At 39.6% G+C, this 22,266-nt stretch overlaps 1 protein-coding gene across 2 annotated transcripts in view; it reads left to right on the forward strand.

The window, feature by feature from the left end:
• Positions 1–22,266, forward strand: part of PRKD1 (protein kinase D1) — a 325,299-nt gene that overhangs the window by 294,073 nt on the left and 8,960 nt on the right. For both annotated transcript variants that reach the window (XM_037163503.2, XM_037163504.2), the window contains 3 exons: positions 9,072–9,233; positions 9,798–9,896; positions 10,815–11,082. In XM_037163503.2, coding sequence (XP_037019398.2) covers positions 9,072–9,233; positions 9,798–9,896; positions 10,815–11,082 — 529 coding nt within the window. The remainder of the gene's footprint in view (positions 1–9,071; positions 9,234–9,797; positions 9,897–10,814; positions 11,083–22,266) is intronic.

Below are 22,266 nucleotides of genomic sequence, written 5' to 3' on the forward strand. Positions count from 1 at the left end.
AAAGTTTTCAATTTTTATATTATTTATAAATATACATATACATACACACATATCCCAATTTTCTTATTTTAAGAAGACATGCTCTTAAATCTTGTGTTTCGTCTAAACACAGACTGAATAGTGGCGTAGAGGAAAGGGGCTCATGCTTTCTGGAGAAGTGTTTTCTGACACTGAATATTTTTTCTATTGGTATTGATCAGTTACTAATTTTCTGTCTTTGAAGCCTTTGTTTCTGGTTCTCCAATATCATGCTCTTTTGGCTGAATCCAACTTGCAACTCTGACCTGGGTTTGGGGTGGGCTTGGGTACTCCAATGGGTACAGGAATCTTGCTATGTGGGAGTCTTTCCTGAGTTCTCTTGATAGAAAGTACTCACCCACCTCCCGAAATTACAGTATCCACTTCAGCCACATACGAACATCAATGCCCATGAAACCTCAGAGTATGAGTCCAGATAGAGGGCTAATTTCCCCTTCCAAGCTCCAATATGCAGGATTCCTGGTGATGGGTAGCAAATGTCAGATATTTTTATAGTATTGTCACCTGGTGAAAAGTCAAAAAATGCTAGAAACAACATGAGAGATGATGAGAGCTTTTTAAAAGTGCTTTCTGCAGAGTCCTTCTCCTCCTCTGCATTTAGCTTCTCCTTCCTTTTGTAGTAAAAGAAGACAGTGCATTTATCACATGTCTGTAGCAACCCGGGACCTGAAGCTACACCGAAGCATGTCCACAACAGACAAGGTGCAGAATGACTGAGGCGTGCAGATAGGCTGTGGGTGTGCATTAATACAGAAGGTCCACACCAGGCTTGAGCTGATTTTTTTGCTATGCAGATATTGAATTGGTGCTTTAAAAAAATTTTGGTCTGGTATTAATTAATACAATACACAGATTTATAGCTAATTTAAGATGAAAAAAGGTAATGGTCAATTGTGCATATAAGCTAATCACCTAAAAGTTGACTCCCTTTCTTGACCTCTGGGCACAGGGTGTATATATTGTCATTAGCAGTTCATGGAGATGCTTTCATTTATTATTCCTCCCACAAAATGGTGACCTGTATTTAACCAAAGCCAATCCATGCCACTTAGTGCCCACCACAGAAGTAACAGTACACTTCAGTCTGATGGATGGAAGAGTAAACAACTTTTACCAGGAATGATCTGAACCTTTCTGAGTTCCTAGAGTCTAATGGGTTACATTGGTGGCCCCGTTGATCTAAAAGTCAGCCAGTGACCCCTGTTCACAGGAGGAGGGATTCGTGTATCTAATCTTTTTGAAGTAATACAATGCACCTTTATTCTACAAAGCTGACTCAATGTGTTAGCTTTGTTTTGTCCTAGGTTAACATCAGTGTGCATTTCTAAACTTTTACATGTGAAATTTCCCCACAAAAATTTTTATCTCCTAAAAGACAAGTAACTACTGAAATGTGAGCCTACTTAAACTGAGTTTTGTCAGCTCAACGTGAAGTGCAAACACATTCACCCAGTATAGCCCAGTGATCGCACTCCCTTTAGGGCAGGAGGCCCTCACGTGGGGCTACGCACAGCCTCTCCTCGTGGCGGACATCCCAGCAGAAGCCCCTCTTCCCATCCCTGAAGTATAAAAACACAGCAGGGGAAAGATGGGCAGCGCAAACTATCAGGAGCCAGCTTGTGGCAGTTCCTGTCTGATGTCGCCTGTGTTAGGTGAAAAACAAAGGGAAGTTTTCTGCCACTTGGAGTAAACTTTCAGTTATCAAACTGCAGTGTGGCCCAGATCTTCTATAAGTTACAGACTCTTCCCAACAGTAACACCTAACCTTTACTGTGTTCTGGGTCTGATCCCAGGTCTTTGTAGACATTAGATCATTAAGCCCTAGTGGTATTGCCAGGTTAGACACATTACTATTATCATCTCCTTTTACATATGAAGAAATGAAGTCAGGGGTTGGGAAGTGGGAGAGCTGGAATTGAAACGCAGACGGTCTGTGTCCAGACACTGTGCTCCTGAAACTGCTCCAGGCCTCGAGGATTTCCTTGTTGTCACATCTGTAAATCAAATAAAAAACGATGGGAAGAAGGGAGTTGCAAGGCCTTTTCCAAGTAAGGAGGGTTAGAAGTGCAGTGATCATTATCATCTCAATAGCCCATTTTCGGTGCTTGCTTTCTCATCCTCAGGCCAATAATGAACTCATAGGAAATTAGATTTTCACAGGTTGTGCAAGGGAGAATTGGCAGGGAGGGAAGGGATTGTTCAAAAGGAATATCCCAACGATGGTCTTTAGCGGCTGTTGCTTTGCCTGTCTCTTGCTGTGGATGCTTCCTTGTGGGCTTTGAGAGTGGGGTGAAACTAAGGCATGTCTTCTTTTTAAGAGCTATATATAAAATAAACACAAATCACTTAGGTAGAGGGAAAACTAAATGTTTATTCCTATCAAATATGCTGAAATACTTACAGAAACAGTGGCCAAATCTATATTTTGAGGGAACAGCACCTGGAAAAAATGACCATACCCTTGGGACTTTAGAAAATCATTTTGCAACTCATACCACTAATGGCATCTCTGATATTCATATCCATATTATTGGTATTTATCATTAAAAGTATTATTACTTCTGATCATATTATTCATCAGCGGAATCCTGAGCTTGCTTACCAGTGAAGTGACCTACCTCAAAGTGAAAAAGTCTGCTACCTTTTTCATTTTTTTCTGAAGAGAGGACATCAGTATCTACCATTTTAGATGCAAAATGTACTGTGTCACTAAGTGTGTCAGATATGTATTAACATAACCTTAGTAAATTAATGCAAGCTTTCAAGAATATTATTCATGCACTGAAAAGAAAGGAGATACAAGGATTCTTGATCCTTCTGTTACATTTACAAACTTGTCTTGAGTACCAGGCACTAGGCTTACTCTGGGAATATAATTGATAAAATACAGTCATTGGGGGGCTTGTAGTCTTGTAAGTAAGACACATAGATTCACCAATAACTAAATGTGTTAAAAATGTTATGAAAGAGGATTGTACCACAGATGATGAACATACAGACACATACAAGCCGGACCGTGGGAGTCCATGGAAGGTGCCTGACAGCTGAGAATTTGTACCAGGCAAAATAGTTTCATTCCTGCTGAGAGAACAGTGCGTATGAAAGTGTAGAGAAGAGAGAGAGCATGGCTTGTTCTGAAAATTGTTTATTCTGACCAGAGAGATGGTAGATAGGTGGGAGGAAAAGAGAAGAAGCTGGTGAAGTATTTGGGTGGGAAGAGGAGAAGAAGCCATTTGTGAAGGGCCCTGTGTGCCTTTCCGAAGGGGTACGTACCCTGCCTGCTAATGCTGGTGGTGATTATCATGGAATTGCAGCAAGAGGATATGATTCAGAATCACCTCTGGGAAGACCACAGGGACAGGCTTTTAAAGAGTGGCTCAGACGTGAACAAGACCCAAGATAAGATCACTTGGGAGGCTGTGGCAGATCCCTAGGGATGAGATGAGGTGTCAGTGTGAGAGAAATTAGGGAGGTGGCTGCTATTGGTTTTAGAGATAAATTGATTTTGGAATTGAGGGACAAGTAAATATTTAGTGTGAGTCTCAGTTGCTAATGGAGATGGCTGGCCATTTGTTGAGAGACAAAATGCCAAAAGAGTAAGTTTGGAAGGAAGGACATCAATTCCCATTGTTAGACATCTTTCCTTTAAATAACATGCCCCAAAACACAGTTGGGTATAAGATTATGGACTTTAGGAAAGAGAGATGAGCTTGCCGTATCAATTTGAGTGTTATCTTTAGTCTTTTTATAGTCATCTGCTGTCTACATGATGACTTTTTTTTAACATCTATCAGGGAATTACATGCTATTTCCCCTTCATGAGACATTAGGTAATTGTAATTTCTAGGGCCACTAAGGGAAGCCTGAATTGTAAGTGACTGTAATTAGAAAATGGAAAGATGGCATCCTCTTGACCCTGGCAAACTGGCAGAGATGAGAATCCACAAAGCCTCTGAGTGCTATACCTCCGAGAAAGGCAACTCATGTCCCCACCCACACAGCTGCGATTAGTCTTCCACTTTTCACGGCATTTAGAATTTAGATCTGCACTCCTCACTTTTAAATTCATTTAGTTCTGTTCAGTAAGAGCTAAAATCTAAATCATTTAGTTGTTTTGATAGAAAAGTTGTGAGAAGTCATATTAGGTCTGTATTGCTTCTAAATATCACCTTGAAAAATTGTCGATTCTAATTCATCTTTTTCCCAACTCTCGTGTTTTAGTGTAAGTATCCTGAATGAAGGGGAAAATATGCCATCTTTAATTTTTCACAAGTATATATGGAATGATATATTCCATATATATATCAGTGACATTATTAAAATTAAATGTAGCTGCAAGTGAAATTTAACACAAATCCAGAAAATATAACAAAATAGAATGTAAACATAAAGGTGTTAATACTGAAATATTTCTTGTCATAAAATATTGTTGCTTTTATAAAAGCCTTTGCTTTTGATAGCATAAGAATTCTCTAGGCAACTTGAGTCAGGAAAATTTTTATCTTGATTTGCAAACAATATTTCCTCCCAGACTTCTGAACAACTTATATTCACCTCATGGCCATGTCATCAATCTGTTATGTGTGAATGGACACTATTCTTTCCTGTACTTGACCAAATGTTTCATTTCCTGGAAATTAGATTACTTAAATGCAACAAACAGATGGCCAGAGCATCCTGTAGTACTTACTCTGCCATGAAATTTATTATCTGAATTCCTGAGGTAGGGCCTGGAAAGTTAACAAAAATTCTTTCTGAACGCTAGTATGCCGGATTTGATGTGCAGTTGTCAAGCCATTTTTTAATGACTGTATTTTGCCATGTATAATGCACATGTGGGTGCATTATACACATTTGGCATTTTTAGGCCAAACTTTCAGGGGGAAAATCTCTCATTTGAATTCAATTATTTATTTGTTTATTTTTATTGAGCAACTTGTTTTTTGTATTACAAAGAAATTTTAGCATTTATTTTTTAACATATTATGGTATAAGAAATTTTATGTAACAAATAATTAAAAACATGAGCGTAGATACGAGGTATTTCAGGTACTACTCATGTATGTGTACCCTTATTTTTGCCTCAAATATTTGGGCAAAAAGGTACACATTACACATGGCAAAATAAGGTAATTCAGGTACTTTGGACATTAGGAGGAAGATGTTGAATAGCTATTTATACAGAAAAGTATAGTCCTGGCTGGTGTGGTTCAGTGGATTGAGCACTGGCCTGTGAAATGAAGGGTCCCCTGTTGGATTCCCAGTCAGGGCACATGCCTGGGTTGTGGGCCAGGTCCCCAGTAGGGGGCGTGCAAGAGGCAACCACACAATGATGTTTCTCTTCCTCTCTTTCTCCTTCCTTTTCCGGCTCTCTAAAAATAAATAAATAAAATCTTTTTTAAAAAAAAGTTTACATATTTTATATTTTACATAGAAAATTTAAATTGTGAACAAGTCACATGGACTAGTGTGATTGAAGCATATCTTAGAGTTAATCTTAAGGTAAAAAGATAACGTGAATTATACATGATAATAGAGAATAATAGCTTAAATTTTTTTTCTGTTTCCAGTTTTCAATATTATCTTCTCTAGGTTAAAGAAATACTTTCTATCAGTATGGTATGAGAATTTGGAGAAATACAGTATGATTATATTCTGTTTTCTTTCTTTTTTTTATTACATGTAAAAACAAGCTTAGTCATTTGGTTTAATGCAAAAAAGTACAGATCATGCATAAGAATTTATGGTTGCCTTTTCTCAAGCACGTATAATGAAGTTTAAAAATAACAACTTGTTGTATATCAGTTATGCAGGAAAAATAGAGCTGTTGTGCTGTTGGAAAAAACTTTCAGGTACCACTCAATATATTCTTTAGCAAACCTGTCTAGCACAAGGTTTCGGTTAAAGATCAAGGGCCAACTACAAAAAATGAATGAGTTCAAACTTTTCTAAAACTTTTAAAAATAATTTGTGTATACATAGCCTGTCGTTCATTGCTTTCATTGAATATATTTTCTTTAAAGATGTATATACCTACATGGGTTCAAAGTTCTGTATCAACAGCAAATTTTTTCTAATTCTTTTCATTAAAATGCTATTAGAGAACATTTGCAGAGTCCTTCAGATTAACAGTGAACTTGGCACAACTTAGTTAACTGGGAAGAATTTTATTAATCTGCTCCATAGTCTTGTGCTAGAACAGTCTGTGAATATACCGGTCAGATAAACACATTCAGGTTCCGTTCTCTGTATAGGAGATGCTCTTCAAGTCACGTGGTAGAGTAGGGAAAAGGAAAAAAGGGATGTATTGAGTAATGAACTTTAGTACTGTTAAGAATTTGCATATTTAGAGGAATACAGGTAGAGGCATGTGAGGGTTGGCATTGTATGTACCGTATTTTGTCAGGTATAATACCCACGTTTTTGGCCCAAACTTTCAGGGAGAAATCTTTCATTTTAATTTTTAATTCAATTATTTATTTATATTTAGACACAAAACCCATTATTGTGTTCCAGGGTATTATTTTGCATACACTATCATCATTTCTTTCTAGCGTTACACTTTTAACACATTGGCATAAATAAAATGATTAAAAACATATAGCTATGGAATTAGTACTACCCATATATAATACGCATCCTTATCCCCGCACCCAAATTTGGGTAAATGCATATTATACACGGCAAAATACAGCATATCAGATAATTTAGGTAGAAGAACGTCTAGGCCATCTACTGACTCCTGTTCTCCCCCATCCTCATAGCTGAAAACAAAGTCAGCAGAAGCAGCAGGCGAGCTGTTGAGTGAGAGTGTGAGTTTGTTAATGCCACCCAGCTCTGACCAGGAGAGAGTAACAGTGCCACTTCGTCCTCTTTTGCCCCTGAGGTTGCTCTCCCTTAACCTTGATCTATTCCTTCACACTCTAGATTTTCCTGTCAACACACAAGGGGCCCCTTTGCCTTGCTGTCTATTTCTCTCATCTGCTCCTTTCCAATTTCATTGTTCCTGCTCCCCACGCAAACAGCAAGGCCATGGCAATTCAAGGAAGCCCAACTCCCTGGAAAACTGCCGAAGTGCTTAAGGTTATAGTAAACATAACAAATAGTAAGTTAAGGAGATACTCAAAAGAGGAAGGTGCACTCAGTACATCTCATAGTGAACTTATCCCAGGGGAATCGTAACTCAGGCAGCATTCTCATGTTATTCTTAAAGCTTCTGCTGTGATCATTGATTTAAAAGAGGACAGCTGAGTCACGTGGACACCCAGAGCTTGACAGTCTGTCCAGTGGGAGGGGCTCCCCTGTCAGGGAAGGATGTATAAGAAAAATAAAGTGAGACAGTCCATGCACAGGTTCAAGTGTGAGCAATATGATCACTCAGATTCCACACTGCAGGCCAGACAGACATGTAGTCATTCCTTAGAGTCTCCCACCTGAGGACCTGATGCTTTCATAATGGTCAAAGCCAAAAGGTATCTGCCCTTACTTGTAGGCAGTCAGGACAGATAAAGTAAGGATAGTGACAGAGTGAATTTTGTTAATCCCGCCCTCTCTCCACGGCTTCATCTCTGACCAGGAGAGAATAGCTCTGGAGGCCAGGTGTCTGACGTACCCAGATTTGACCAGTTAACAGTTTCCAGAACAATACTTCTATAGGTGAAAGGCCATTGGGTGCAGGTGCAGGCATCTCTTGGACCACATTCAGAAACTTGCTACTCCATGACTATATTATGTTGCGTGATTGGACACCTAGGCATCAAAATCAAAAAGCCTCATCAGATACCTGGGGCAGAGATCAAAATTGCCAAATAGTGAAAGGACACCCTGAGCATCCTGGGAGCTTCTGCCAACCATGGTGGGACTCCGCATCTGGTCTGCAGGCTCTCCTCACCAGCCTGCATCGGGAGGACAGCTGCAGGGCAGACTCACCACAGCGCCTTCTGCCGCCCAGCACCCATCTGTGAGGTCTGAATGGGGAGCCATTTCAGGTTCAAGTGGTTTGTGAAAACTCATTCTACATACAATTCTATCACTCACTGAGGTTTTCTCCCCTATGATAAAGCATGTGTTTATTTTTTCCTCTGTTTGTCTATTAGCAAAATTAAGTTTGTTCCTGTCTTTTTTCTTTAGGTAATTTTGCTCATGATTTTTTTTCTGTTTCTCATTGAAATATAAAGGGAATATATAATCGTTTTTCAGTGATCAGGACTTTTGTTGTTATTGTGTGTAGAAAATAAAGAGTAAAGGTCCAATGATCAAAGGCTTTTGTTGATAACCCGAGACCTACATTCAGACTTAAGCATCATTACAGAAACCCATCTAATGTTACAAGTAATTTTGCTTGACATATATGACCATTAACATGTCAAGCCAAAGGCAGCCTATTATTATTAGCCATCACTTCATTGTGGAGATAATACTGAGTTCTTGAGAACAATGCAGGACTATTCCTAGCATCATATCCCAGACGAAGCAGAGGCTCTAGGAATTTTTTTTCCTGTTTCCATAGTCAGCTTCACACCAACCAACCACACAGGAGCTTCCGCAGCAAAGTACTCCAGCCTCCGGCAGCAGAGCAGGTCCAGAAGGTTTTGACTAGTGCGCTCCATCAGTGCAGTCAGATGCTCCACGTCTACAAATGTCATCCTTTCCACATTAAATTCCTGCCACCTGCATGAGGTGGCCTTGCATGCATATTTAGGACAGCTTACTATTGGAGATGAGCCTAAGAAAGTATAGATTTCTCAATATGGTATTCTAATTAAAACCTAATTAGCAATTCACTGTGCTGGAACTTGGATTTTTAGCCTAGGAAAAATCATTTCACTGTGCATAGAAAGTAAAGATGTAGTTTTTGGAAGCATTAAAATTTCAAAAATATAAGGCAACACATGTGGAACTTAGAGGTGTTAAAAATCTTAAGTGTGGGTTTCTTCATAGCTTGTAACTTGAACAGTTTTGTATAATCAGTGAGTTTGCCAACCAGTATCAAAAAACTCATTTTCTTCAAGTGCTTTATTTATCTTTAATAGAACCTTCATCACCCTGGTGTTGTAAATCTGGAGTGTATGTTTGAAACGCCCGAACGAGTGTTTGTTGTTATGGAAAAACTCCATGGAGACATGCTGGAGATGATCTTGTCGAGTGAGAAGGGCAGGTTGCCAGAGCACATAACGAAGTTTTTAATTACTCAGGTAAGAAATCAATTACAGACGAGGAAAAAATAATATTTAATATCAAATGTTATCACTGTTTAACTGTGGCTTTTGAGGCTTGTTGTTTAGCCCCTACCTCCAAAGCCTAAACTACACTCAGAAAGGTCAAAGTGGCTTATTGTATTGTCTAATTTATAGCCGTGGTGTCCAGAGTCCAGTGTACTAAATGACTAATGCATTTAAGGGCCATGTATTAAGAGTACTGATGACATTTTAAAATTAACCAATGTCACCCCAATAAATTCAATAAAAATAAATACATAATTTAAAAAAATTCACCTGACTGAGTCCTGCTTCCTTGAAAATAATTCAGTATTATTGAATTTTGCGTATACCACGTAAAATGCTAGTCTTCCCATCAAAGTTTCTTTAGAAACCTGCTGTGTTGATTCTAGCTCATTTCAGTGTCTCGAGCATAAAGAAGTTTAACTGTACGTTATGAGTTCTCTCTTGGCCATTTAAATGTATGTCCCTGTGGAATACGTTTTAAAATAAACTAATAGACCAAAGTAATATTATTTCGATAATTTTCTTTTTTTATAGATACTCGTGGCTTTGCGGCATCTTCACTTTAAAAATATCGTTCACTGTGACCTCAAACCGGAAAACGTGTTGCTTGCCTCAGCCGACCCTTTCCCCCAGGCGAGTATGAAGGCCTGTCCCCGCAGAAAGCCAGCTACAGTGACGCCGACTCCCAGCAGGCAGTGTTCTGTCACCTTTTCCCTCAAAGCCTTTATTTGTTTCAAATTTCACACGTTCATTCCCATCCATATTGTTGGGACAGCAGCTTTTGTGTCCTGGCTTCTCAGCTCAGCCTGCTTAGAACACACAGCGAGCCTTCTCGTTCAGCTCTTCTAGCTTCTGCTGTGTGCAGATCCTAGAGAAGGGGCGGCCGGAGGGCGAGAACACTTCACAGGCCCAGGGTGCCGCCAGCTCTCCGGGGCTGGGCAGACATGAGAGTTTAGTGCTGTTCTCAGGGACAAGTGCAAAAGTGTTGTCGTCTTCTCAACTCAGAGGACGGAAAACTCCTGGATCTCTCCCCAGGGAGTCTTGTTTATGATGTGACCTGACCAAGGTGCTGTCCTGCCTGGCCTCCTTCAGGACACCTTCAGGTCCTGCCTGGTCCCTGACACCTTCAGGGTGCCCATGAAGAGCTAATTATGAGATTATTATGGATGGCATGACAGTCTCATGCTCATCCTTAAACCTTTATCCTATAAACCTTTTAAGTCCATCACATCCCTAATTGGCAGGATGTTTTCCTGCCAAAAAAATCAATATTACCTACTTCCAAATATACATACTTTCACATATATCTTTTGGTTTTAAGGTGTGTGGGAGGAAGGAAGATGTTTAGATGGTATTTTTATGAATGAAAGCATACTTTTGTGTCAGTACATAAACCACTATCTTCAAGTATATAAAATGGAAAAGAGCTGTGACTTCTACCGTGAGGAGTCTACAGTATACAGAAGGTATCACAGTTGTCTTTGGCAGAGGAGCACTAAGACACTCCCATCTTGTGACCTTACCATTTCTGCAACCCATTGTTATCTGCAGGTGAAACTGTGTGATTTTGGTTTTGCCCGCATCATTGGAGAGAAGTCTTTCCGGAGATCGGTCGTGGGCACCCCTGCTTACCTGGCTCCTGAGGTTCTGAGGAACAAGGGCTATAATCGCTCTCTAGACATGTGGTCTGTCGGGGTCATCATCTACGTGAGTCTGAGTGGCACGTTCCCGTTTAATGAGGATGAAGACATACACGACCAGATCCAGAACGCGGCTTTCATGTACCCACCGAACCCCTGGAAGGAGATCTCTCACGAAGGTAATAGTTTTCATTCAAAAATAGTAGTGGTTACATCCTTGTTATATTATTATTTCAGTTGTTAATTATTAAGTGTATAAGTGCTCATCGTGGATTGCCCATTGGAATCGAGAAACAAATTGATCGAGGTGGACTGCGAAGAACAAGGACATAGGGACCAGAAACACCTCCTGGTGACGTTGTGCGTGTATTGTAGAGACCTTGAGAAATGCACATTAAGAGGTAAATGAAACAGAGAGAAAGTGTTAATATTTTGGTATATTTCCTTCGAATATATGAATATTTATAAATTGGTGTAGTGATAACACCTAATCTTTACCAAGAGTAATCTTGGTATACAGCTGAGAGTACACACCTATTTCTTTATTAAATACTTTTAGTCTATTATGTACACAAGGACTTTATTAATACTGATATTTGAATAATCACATTACATATATTAATATGCCAGGTTCTTTGTGTACTGACTTCCTTTGCGTGACATTAGAGCACGTATGATCTTTTCTTTAGCCATTTCCCAGGTATTTGTTCAGTATGAGATCATCTTTATGTATAATTTCTTATGTGCATCTCTGATGATTTTTTGGGATAGATTACCCTGGCGTTGTTACATTATTTAAATTCTTCTAAATAAATGTTTCCTTCTTAAAGGAAGAGAGAGAGATTTAAAAGAATTGGTGGGGAGAGTCAGGGCAGAAAAACGGCTCCCTGAGTTGAGTGCCTCGGGGAGGAGCTCCTGGTGAAAGTGCTGTGGAATTTGATTCTCGTGAAAACCATAGACAGGTCTCAGCATTGTACCCACGTTTCAGATGAGGACACTGAGGCCAAAGAAGACACAGCCAGTGAGCGGGAGACCCAGAATTTACACCCAGTTTGCCCATAACTTTTAAACCGCTAGTCCTGCTGGTTTTTTAGTTTTCAGGCAACATCTACTTCTAAGTTCACTCAGGATTTTTACCACTTAAAAAGCAAAAATAAATTAATAGATAACATCTATTCGATAACTGTTACTGCATGTGGTTGTGTAGAAATCAGAAAACAGCATAATTAAGTTCTTAAATGTCTGTGAGTGTTAAATGCCAAGAGCCATCCATCATCAGGGCTTGAATTACTGTTAGCAACAACTTTTTTTAATATCCTTAATTAGTTATGAATCATAGTTACATGGGAGTGTCCTAAAGGGATCTGTGATCTACAAAAGTACTGTCATGTAGCCAAAAGACTAATAAAATATTTAGGATAATTTAATGGAGGCAAAAGCGTAATTTTTTCTTTTAGGAGGCAGAAAAGAGGGAATTAGCAAACCACCTTGTGACCAGTACCCATGCTGGGCAACATTTTTCTAAACATGGTTACCATCGTATTGGATGGAGGCAGGCCAGAAGGCCTGTAAAGAACAGTGTTCTTACCAAAGTGCAAATCAGGAACATCTCTGAGGCCATTTTCCTGTTACACAGCAGTAGAATGTTAGGAAAGTAGCTTCATGCTTTAAATGTTTTTTCTCGAAATAGTGCAGTATTTTTTTAAGTGGAACAGATGGTGCCCTCTGGTGTTATGGAAATCTGTTGGCCTTGTATGCAGATATAAACTCTTTGGGCCAGAGATGAATAGCTGTAGACTATGAATGTTTAGTTACCATTGGAAGTAGAGACCAGAAACATAGGTATCAATAGCTTAAGACACTCTTGTTGGAAAAATCAGGAAATGCACACAGTATTACATACATCATAAGTAGCATTAAAGGAGAGGACAAAACATAAAATGTCTTTCAAAGAACTTGAAAGCTTGTTGGAGAGATGAATTATATAAATTTGGGAAATGTTATTTATTTTCTTGAATTGTTAGCTAGGTATAAAATTGGGGTCCCCAAGGTCAGAGGCAAAAAATCACTGTGGGCTTGACTAATTAGAGTCACATACTCAGGGGAGGTGGAACTTAGGTCTGTCACTAAAGAGTTTAAAGGAAGAAAGGTAGCAAGCATTTCAGAAAGAAGGGATTATATCATGTAACTCAAGAGGCATTATTCCTGACTAGGAAGCACATGTTTAATTTGCCTATAAAAACATCTGAGTGCTAAAAATTCCTGCCCCTCAGAGTGATGTGCAGACCGGCTCAGGCAGCAGCCCTCACTTTTCCAAACGATTCAGGCATCAGTTTGGAATTAACTGGCCTCTCTTCCCAGCATTTTCCTGTAGTTCTTTCTTGCCTTTGATGCATAGGAGTTGTGCCGTTTGCTAACCAAGGCTCTGAATGGTAACATGAGTTACCTAACTGCTAGTGTACGAAGAGGACTTGGACTTGGACAGAAAGAAAGGTTGGTTAAATTACGTTGTGCCAGGTGAGGAGGTACAGGCCCAGATTCTGTCCCACTACCTTGTTGAGAACAAATAATTTCCTGATTAGAAATTGTAACAGGCTGCTGGCACCAAGTGATACTCAGCTCCTGGGATCTAATAAATACACAAGCCAACTAGTGTCTGGCAAAGGGTGGTCTCAACTGATATTAGTAAAATTTGAATCTCAGGATCCTTTAAACGACACCAGAACCACTAAGAATCCAGATACTTGGAAATAAAAATTCAGGCAGGCACCTCAGCCAGAAGTAAAGATCACCTGTCAAGCCTTTTGAGGTGTAGTCCTATCTGCTATTCTAAGTAGCCATCACTGACCTTTCCTGGGCTTCAGTTCCTCATCTGTAAAGCGCGGTAATGATTGCTGCCTATGTAATGAGGTGATAATCAAGACTGAATGAGGTAAGGATGTGAGAGGCATCTATAATGGCAGGTGTGGGGAGAGCCAGGGATTGGATTTAGGAAGAGAACAGCGGAACACTAAGTTAAGTATTGCCCTGGCGGGTAACCAAGAATTGATTGTATGATTTTAGAAAATATATGCACATTGAAGATTCCCAAGTGTTCTTCAGACATGTCTTTAATTGTATTTTTTTTCTTGGCATTAAAAGGCAAAAGGAAAAAAGTTATAGGGTCTCTGTAGCGTACACAGATGTGTCAGAATGAAACATTCCCTTTAGCGTGCATCTTTTTCTGTTGGTGTAGACATGGACGTGATGCAGCATAGCTCTGTCTTTTGCTGGGGCTGTCTTCATGCTCCGGGATCTTTGCTCCAGTCCCCTTCAATGTAACTTGTTTTAGTCTGTGGTGGAAACCAGAAAGGTTAAGTCACTTGCCTCAGGTTACACAGCAGTACTTCAAATCATGTGTCTTTCCTCCTTGCACCATACACAGTGTCATGCACCAAAGGGTGCTTATTTCCTATGGCTTGATATGGAGGCTCTATAGAGAATGTTGTAAAGATGTTAATTATTTTTGCTATGATAATATCATAAGCCACATGCTGGCATTCTTAATTGACCACTGAATTAATCAGGACTCTGCCAATCATAGAAACCTACCTCTGACTAAGTTGGGCAGAAGGTAATGTGACTCGCACATCTGGGAAATCTAAAAGGTGAACGTCATTTACTTGGATCTTGCCGAGTAAGAGGTGGAGAAAGTGTCTGTCTGTCTGTCCATTCTGCCTTACATTATGATGGCTTCCTTCACATCTGGACTCTTCGTGTGATTCAAAATGATTCACCCTCGGCTCCAGGCTTGCATGCTACTCACTGTACATGATCTCAGGATGGAAGAGTAATTCTCTCAGTAGCCATAGAGCTTCTGACACGGGCACTGACTGGCTGTGCTTCAATCCCACAGTACCCGAGGGGCAATCACACCGTCAGCACGGGAGTCTGGCCCGCTGGCCATATGGGCGATGCAGGGTGCCTCCGAGTTACAGAGAGAACGTTCCTGCAGGGAAAAGATACTAGGCTAGAAACAAACCCCAAAGCATTCGTTAACAGCGCCCATTATAAAAGTTGGTTTTTTGGTATGGTTTGGTTTGGTTTTGCACACGCACTCACGTGCATGTGTGTGTGTGTGAATCAAGGTATGATTTCAAAAGAGAAAATTCGAGGAAAACTTAATTTAGCATATGTTATAGGTAAAACAAAGATTGTAAAATGAAATGTTGAGAAAAGTAATAATTGCTAATACTTCTACAACATCTGCACTGTAAGGAAGCTCTACTTTAAACACTATATCTATGAACTCATTTAATTGCCCCCAGCCTTTGAGAAGATACTATTACTATTTCCATATTAAAGGCAAGGCAGTGCAGGGAGCGGTGGTTAAGTGGCTTGCCCAGCGTGGGACCCAGGTACAGGTACTGTCAGCCAGCTCCGGGGTAGATGCTGTTACCCCCTGCTTTTACATTCTCATCCTTATCTCCCTCATAGATTTTACCATGCCGTCATATTAAATTTTTAATATGCTTTTATATGCTTTAGAGCTAGAGTGGCCACACAATTTTGAATAATGTCTAGAAATATAGGGAAACAGCCCTGACTGGTGTAGCTCAGTGGGTTGAGCACTGGTTGTGCAAACCGAGGGGTCGCCAGTTCTATTCCTCGTCAGAACACATGCCTGGGTTGCAGGCAAGTTCCCAGTTGGGACGTGCAAGAGGCAACAAATCCATGTTTCTCTTACACATCAGTGTTGTTTCTCTACCTCTCTTCCTTTCTCCCATTCCCTCTCTGTAAAAAGAAATAATAAAATATTTAAAAAATTAAAATTAAAATGTAGGGAAACAGGATTACGTTGTGGAAGACCTGAGTTGAGAGCTCTTGTACTTGAGTCCTCAGGACCTCTCTCAAGTACGTATTCTCTCAGATCTGAGTTTTTTTGTCTGAAATATGATGATACGAATTCCTAGTTCACCAGGTTATTTTGTTAAATGAAATTGCAATGGAAAGTGCTCAAAACAGTGATTGGCATTACTGTAACAGTTAAATCTATTGCACACTTTCTATTCCCCAATTATTTTACATGATCTGTATGTACATCTGTTTGCATATTCATATTTAGTTATACACACACATAACTACAATTATATAAAGTTATATAACTGAACACATATTTAATCACAGTTATACATGTAGTTATATATATAAATAAATACATTATGTATAGCTATACATGTAACTAATAAGAATAAAGAATATATGTGTATAATAAAACACTCTGGAATGAATCAGACAATTACAAATATACACACAAGGAGACTCCAGGCCGTCATGGAGAGGAAGTTTGGGGACATTTCAGTTCATTCTCAGGCAGTGTTGTGTGTTCCATCTTGTTTCATTTCATTGTTGTGACTGTCTGGTCATTTGACATCATCCTGTTTACCCAGCACTACCCATGAATAATTGAACATGGCCTTGGTCTCACCTCCAGCTTTATCTCATTCTAGGCTGGGCTCAGCCCTCACCATATCTGTCCTGTGATCCTTCTCAGTTCTTTGAAAGGACTTGTGCACCTATTTTAAAATATGCCTTACTTGGTCACGTACCAAAGTTTCCTCCCTTTCATTACATTTTTAGGAATTCCAAAACAACAAGAGAAAGGCCTGGTTATCCTTTATGTTTCTTGCATCTAGTACAACATACGGGTGAAGGCTGGATGGGTATTGAAGGCAAACACAGAAAATTGCAAGCAAGACTCAGTCCGTGACTTGAGAAGCAGGTACTAAGGCGTAGAGCTTGGGAATGGGGAATGGACAAACTAGCCAACAGAGCACCGGAACGTTGGCAGAGCAGGGAGTCCTAATCATCTTGCCAGAGAAACTCGTTCGTTACAGCTCGTTTTATTAAAGAACCTGTCCTGCTGTAGCTCTAGGTCTACCACAGCCAGTTTTAAACTTCGACATGCCAACAGTTAATCAGAGGAGCTACTTAAAAGTGGAAATTTGCAGCCCTACCCCCATGAAATGCCACCCTATACTGAGAATTAGGAAGTCCTTGGAGCACACTCTGGAAAACAGTTGCTCAACAGCCCTCGCTCCTTAGGAAGAAGTTAAAGTTAAATTCAGGAACCTCCAAAAGACCTGACAGCTGACAGTGCTCTAAAAAATGTAAAATAAGCTTCCAATATTCAAATGTAGGTAAATGATAAAGTTTCTTTGTAAAAAAAAATCGTCTTTAGAAGACAAAATATATAAACGCCAGGAAATACAAAATTTGTATAAGAAAGAAGTAACTAACACATGTGTCATGATATTGAGCAATTAGAAAAATGTAGGAAGAAAATCCTTTCAACACACAAAAATTCTTTTTTGAGAGGGCATAGATTTAGAAATTTGATATTACAGGGGTTATAGGTTATAGGCTACAGGTCATAGGTTATAGGCTGTTTCAATCCTACAGTCATCAGTTAATAATAGTTATGTATAAATTACTTCACATATTGCTCATTAATTTTAAACTTTAGATAACCTTCATTCAGGCCAAGCATGTCTAACTTCATTATAATCAGGCGAAATAGCGTAAATCATGAAACTAGCACAGGAGAAGGAGGAGGTCAGTGAATTTGTGAAGAGAGCCAAGAACACTACATTTCGGTGTTCACGTGGCCTTCTGCCTCGGGGATGGATTGAGTTGTGTAGGTTTACCTGTAAGGTTCCATACATGGCTTAGTCCTGAATTAATGCTTTTTAGCAAATGCTACATTTACGTGTGTACTTATACAAAGTATCCCATGTTATGTTCTAGGCACTGTTCTAAATCACAGCGGTGGCCGCTACATTAATGTAACATAACTAACTTAATTGGGTGGAGGAGGAGGACAGTAAAGTACTGTAGAGAGAACTGAATGAAATCATTCATTTTCTTTAATGGAAGGAAATCAGTGCTATGTTTTATTTAGTAAGGTGATTCTTTTCAAACTATCTGTCATAATGAACCAGTTTTATTTTAATTTCCCAGCATACAGTGTGGGGCAAAAGTAGCTTTACAGCTGTCTAATGGAAAATAAGATAGTATTAGTGGGTTTGGCTGGAATGGGGGGGATCAGACAACTGTAATTCAACAAGACTAACACTTTTTAAAAAGAAAATAATACAGTAATTAATAACTCTGTGCTTTTTATATTCACCAATGTAAACCTACTGTTGCCCCACCCTGTATAATAAAATATAATAAAGATGTGACAGCAGTGTCAAAATGCTATAAAAGTTTCCAAAGATTCAGTCTCACCTTCTGTCCTCACCACACACTGGCAGCAGATCTCCGAGCGGCAGCTCCACGGAGTAGCCCCGGCTTCAAGTTCCTGAAGCGCGTAAAAGATTCTGTGCTGATTATTGACAGGTGCAGAGGTGACGGCAGAACATTTTTAAATAGTTAAAAAAATCATCGCTGGAGAACAGGTCTAATAATGAGATGAAAGGTTTTTATTGTTCATTTTGAACTCTTCTTACTGACTGATTTAGGTCTTTTACCAGGTGCTTATGGCACTTTTAAAAAAAAATAAAAATGAACAAAAGTGTGTGGAGGGAAAGATGGCTCCAGGAATAAATGGAATGCAGCCTTTTGTATAGCTGTAGTTCTTTCCTGCCTGGTCTAAAAGCCATTTAAAATTTACGTAAATAAACAAACACTATATAAAATATTTTATGTAGGAATACTATTCACTGAAGAGCCCAAGGGCGACACTTCCTTTTCTGTAACACTAGGCCTTGCATAATGCCTGAGCAGATGAAGAAGATACCATCCAAATCTCTAAACTACCTATGCCCACACAAAGGAGAATTTTCAAATGGGAAAGTCAAATGAAGTCCCTTTTTCTACATTCCATCAGTCGCTCAGTGTCACAATACACATCTTAAACGTTCTTTTTTGTATATGACTCTTGTTTTCTCAAGACTTTATTCTTGGAGGAAGAAGATAACCAAGGGATGTGGATTGTACAGCTGGTGAAGTGAGATATAATTCAAAAGTCATCTCACTGGGAGAATGAGGACAAGCCAGCAGCGATGGGGAAGCACTTGTTAGAATAAAAGTGCATTTCCATCATTAAATGGGATCAATGTGTTCTGTAGAGATACATGGTAAATTCGAGGACGGTTAGTAATAGACTGTGAGGCTCACCAGACAAATTACTGTTTTTTCTTCTGAGTTTTGATATTCCTTTGTATGCCATTAGGGAGGCAAGCAGGCAGCAATCAACACAGAGGCAGCCTCGGAAATTGTCTCACAATGAGCCCCGACCCCCGCAGACAGAGATCATTTTCTGTGTTCACAGGTGAAGTCTGAAGAAGCACCTATTCTCAGGTCACCTGCTGTGATGTTACTGCTCAGCTCCATAGTCACATGATTAGTTGGCATGATCAAGAATTAAGATCAGACACGAAGCCTTCACTCACCACGTATACAAAGGGGGGAAAGGAAATGTCCTTGCATTAATCCTGTAGTTTGTCTTGACTTCAAGATTACCAGACTGATAGGGTGCCTGTGACACAGACTTTTTCCACTTTGTGCTCCACGGTGTCAGTGGAAGTATTTCTGCCCCTTCTTTCCTCAGATTAGCACAGCTGTAAATTATGCTTCTAGTTGGTCTCAATCCTCTGTTGACGTTTAAGTGCATTGTACAATATATGGCATCTCAAGGCAGAGAATGTCTATAATGATATACCATAAATTTATCAAAGCATCTAAATTTCATTTTAAAAGCAATTTTTGCTATTCAGTGTGGTAAATCCAAATAGAATTGGTCACAAGTGTATTTTTCTCCCAGAAATCGGAGATGAAAAATACAGCCAGTACAAACACAAAGCAAAGCTAAATAAAAGCCTAGCACCATTACCACATGGTATGTTTTCAAAATTCAACAGTGTTCCAGAACACTAAACACTTAAGTTGGAAGTAGCACTTTGCCATGAAAAGGAACCAGCTGTAGGTCCCTTTTCACTACATATTGTTCAAAACAAAAAATAACCTCATTGAAAATAAGCCTTGTAGAGATGAGACCCAGAAATCCAATGGTGTGAGAAACAAAAGAAAGACAATTATCATTTTAATAATTAAACTCTGTTTGTAACAGCTTAGGAAGCTCGAAGATCCAGCGAGCCTGCTGAATATTAATGAGTAGATGTATTTGTCAGCATATTAGCACCACTGTCAGACGTAACAGGGTGGAGGAGCTGCTGACAAATGCTCACTGGGGGCGGGGAGCTTCTCTCGCAATGGATAAGCCAAAGCGAACTGTGCAGGTCAGAACTTCCACTAGGCTTTTAAACAATCTCTACTTAAAGTTCTGAGATTACTTGTGTTTCATTTTTTTAAAAGAGGATGCATTTTATCCAATAAGAAGGGACTTTAATGTTAGGAGCCAGAGCATATAATGATTAAAATAATACCTACTTATAACATGAATATTCTAAGTTTGACTGAGTTAACATCTGAGAAGATGCCCACCAGGAAAGGAATTGTTTATTTTGATAACAGATAAAATGTAACTAATGTCATTTTCTCTCACAACTAGTTTGTAGGGAGTAGTTGATCAAAGGAAGTTTTAGCAAGAACATTGGTGATTATAAGTGCTCAAAAATTGGCTGTTTATTGTCCCCCAAGTTGAATTATTTTTATATATCCCAATTGTAATTGTAAAAGTTTCATTTCTGGTATAGGAGGTCTGTCCAGAAGGTATCCAACCATGTAATATGAAAAATAGAGACACTTATTAAAGAAAATAAAAGATACAAGGAACATTGTACACAGGACAATGACACCCCAGACCCTTTCAGAGTAGGCAGGTTGGGACCTCACACAGTTCTCCCAATAGCTATCAGCTGCCCATTGTATTTTCCTGAATCTCACTAACAGTCTGAAATCTCTTCCCTTGCAAAGGTGATTTAGTTTTGGGGGAAAAAAAAACAGAAGTCTTAGGGCACCAAATCTGGACTGTAGGGGGGCTGAGTCACCTGGGTGACTTGATGTTTTGCAAAAAAACCTGCATAAGACATGATACATGAACAGGTGCATTGTCGTGATGAACTTGCCAGTCATCAGTTGCCCCATAGCTGTGACCTTCTGAATCATCAAAATAGTTTCCACGGAGGAATGTTCAAGCTTAACACAAAGTTTGATGCAGATTCATTGTATTTGCTCAGTCATTTTGAATGTGACAACCACACAGCACACATGCTCACTCAGTGGCGTCCACCACTCCCACTGTTACAGTGAAGTCATCATTGTTCACACATGCACATTCCAGCCCATTCTCCTTGGCTGCCAGGTTACATCGATGTCGCACACACCATTCTCATTATGTTAAAATGCCAGGGCTTTTGAGCTCAACTATTTCATAGTTGAGTTAAAATCCGGCACCTGAATAGATGTAGAGATAACAGGGTAGAGGAACAACAAAGTTTAAATATTCTGTAACTTTGCTTTCTTCTATAATGACAACACAGAATGATATTTTCAAATACAGGCTATTAAAAAATCTTGTCTAACCCCTCCACTGCTCCACAGCGTCAGTCCACTGAGGAGTTATCCACTGGTGGAAAATACACAGTCGTGAGAGGCCCTGTTTCTTCTTAATTTGACCCTACTTTGCACAATGAGCAAAACATGTCTGTTTACACTCACTGGTAGAACAAGCCCAACCCTTTTTTACAAATGAAAGCTTATCTCAAAGGTTTGAAAAAGGCCATCATAATCACCCTGAGCCTCTCTTTTTTTTATTTCTTCGCATTCAGTTTTTTTCTCAACCTCCTGCTAGGTCTGGTTCAGACACTTCCCTCTCTGTTGATGTTCTTTAAATCAAACCTCAGCACCGCTTTGACTAAAGGCTCAGTGAACCCAAGAGTCAAGTGATGCCACTACTTCCCTCATTATAAAGAACAGAACAGATTTCTTTTTTTTTTTTACAAAGATCATTTTTTAAAAGTTTTATTTATCTTTAGAGGGGAAGGGAAGGAGAGAGGGAGAGAAATATCAATGTATGGATGTCTCTCGTGCGTCCCCTGCTGGGAACTGGCCTGCAACCCAGGCATGTGCCCTGACTGGGAATTGAACCGTGATCCTCTGGTTTGCAGGCCCGAGCTCAGTCCACTGAGTTACACCAGCCAGGGCAAGAACAGGTTTCTTTTAGCATGGCATAAAGTATGTGTAATTTGGGGGCCGTAAGTAGATTCACACTGAGTTTACTGTGGACTGAAGAACCTGAATCCTTTCCCATGATGTTGGCAAGCCAGGTTGTCCAGTTCTGTACTCAGACCTTTTTCAGTAGATGGGAGGGTGGGACCTAAACAGAGGATCCAGTTTCCTTTGTGTCCATCAAATATCTT

The sequence above is a fragment of the Artibeus jamaicensis genome, unplaced genomic scaffold, assembly GCF_021234435.1.
Source record: "Artibeus jamaicensis isolate MK-2021 breed Jamaican fruit bat unplaced genomic scaffold, CSHL_Jam_final contig_588, whole genome shotgun sequence".
NCBI lineage: Eukaryota > Metazoa > Chordata > Mammalia > Chiroptera > Phyllostomidae > Artibeus > Artibeus jamaicensis.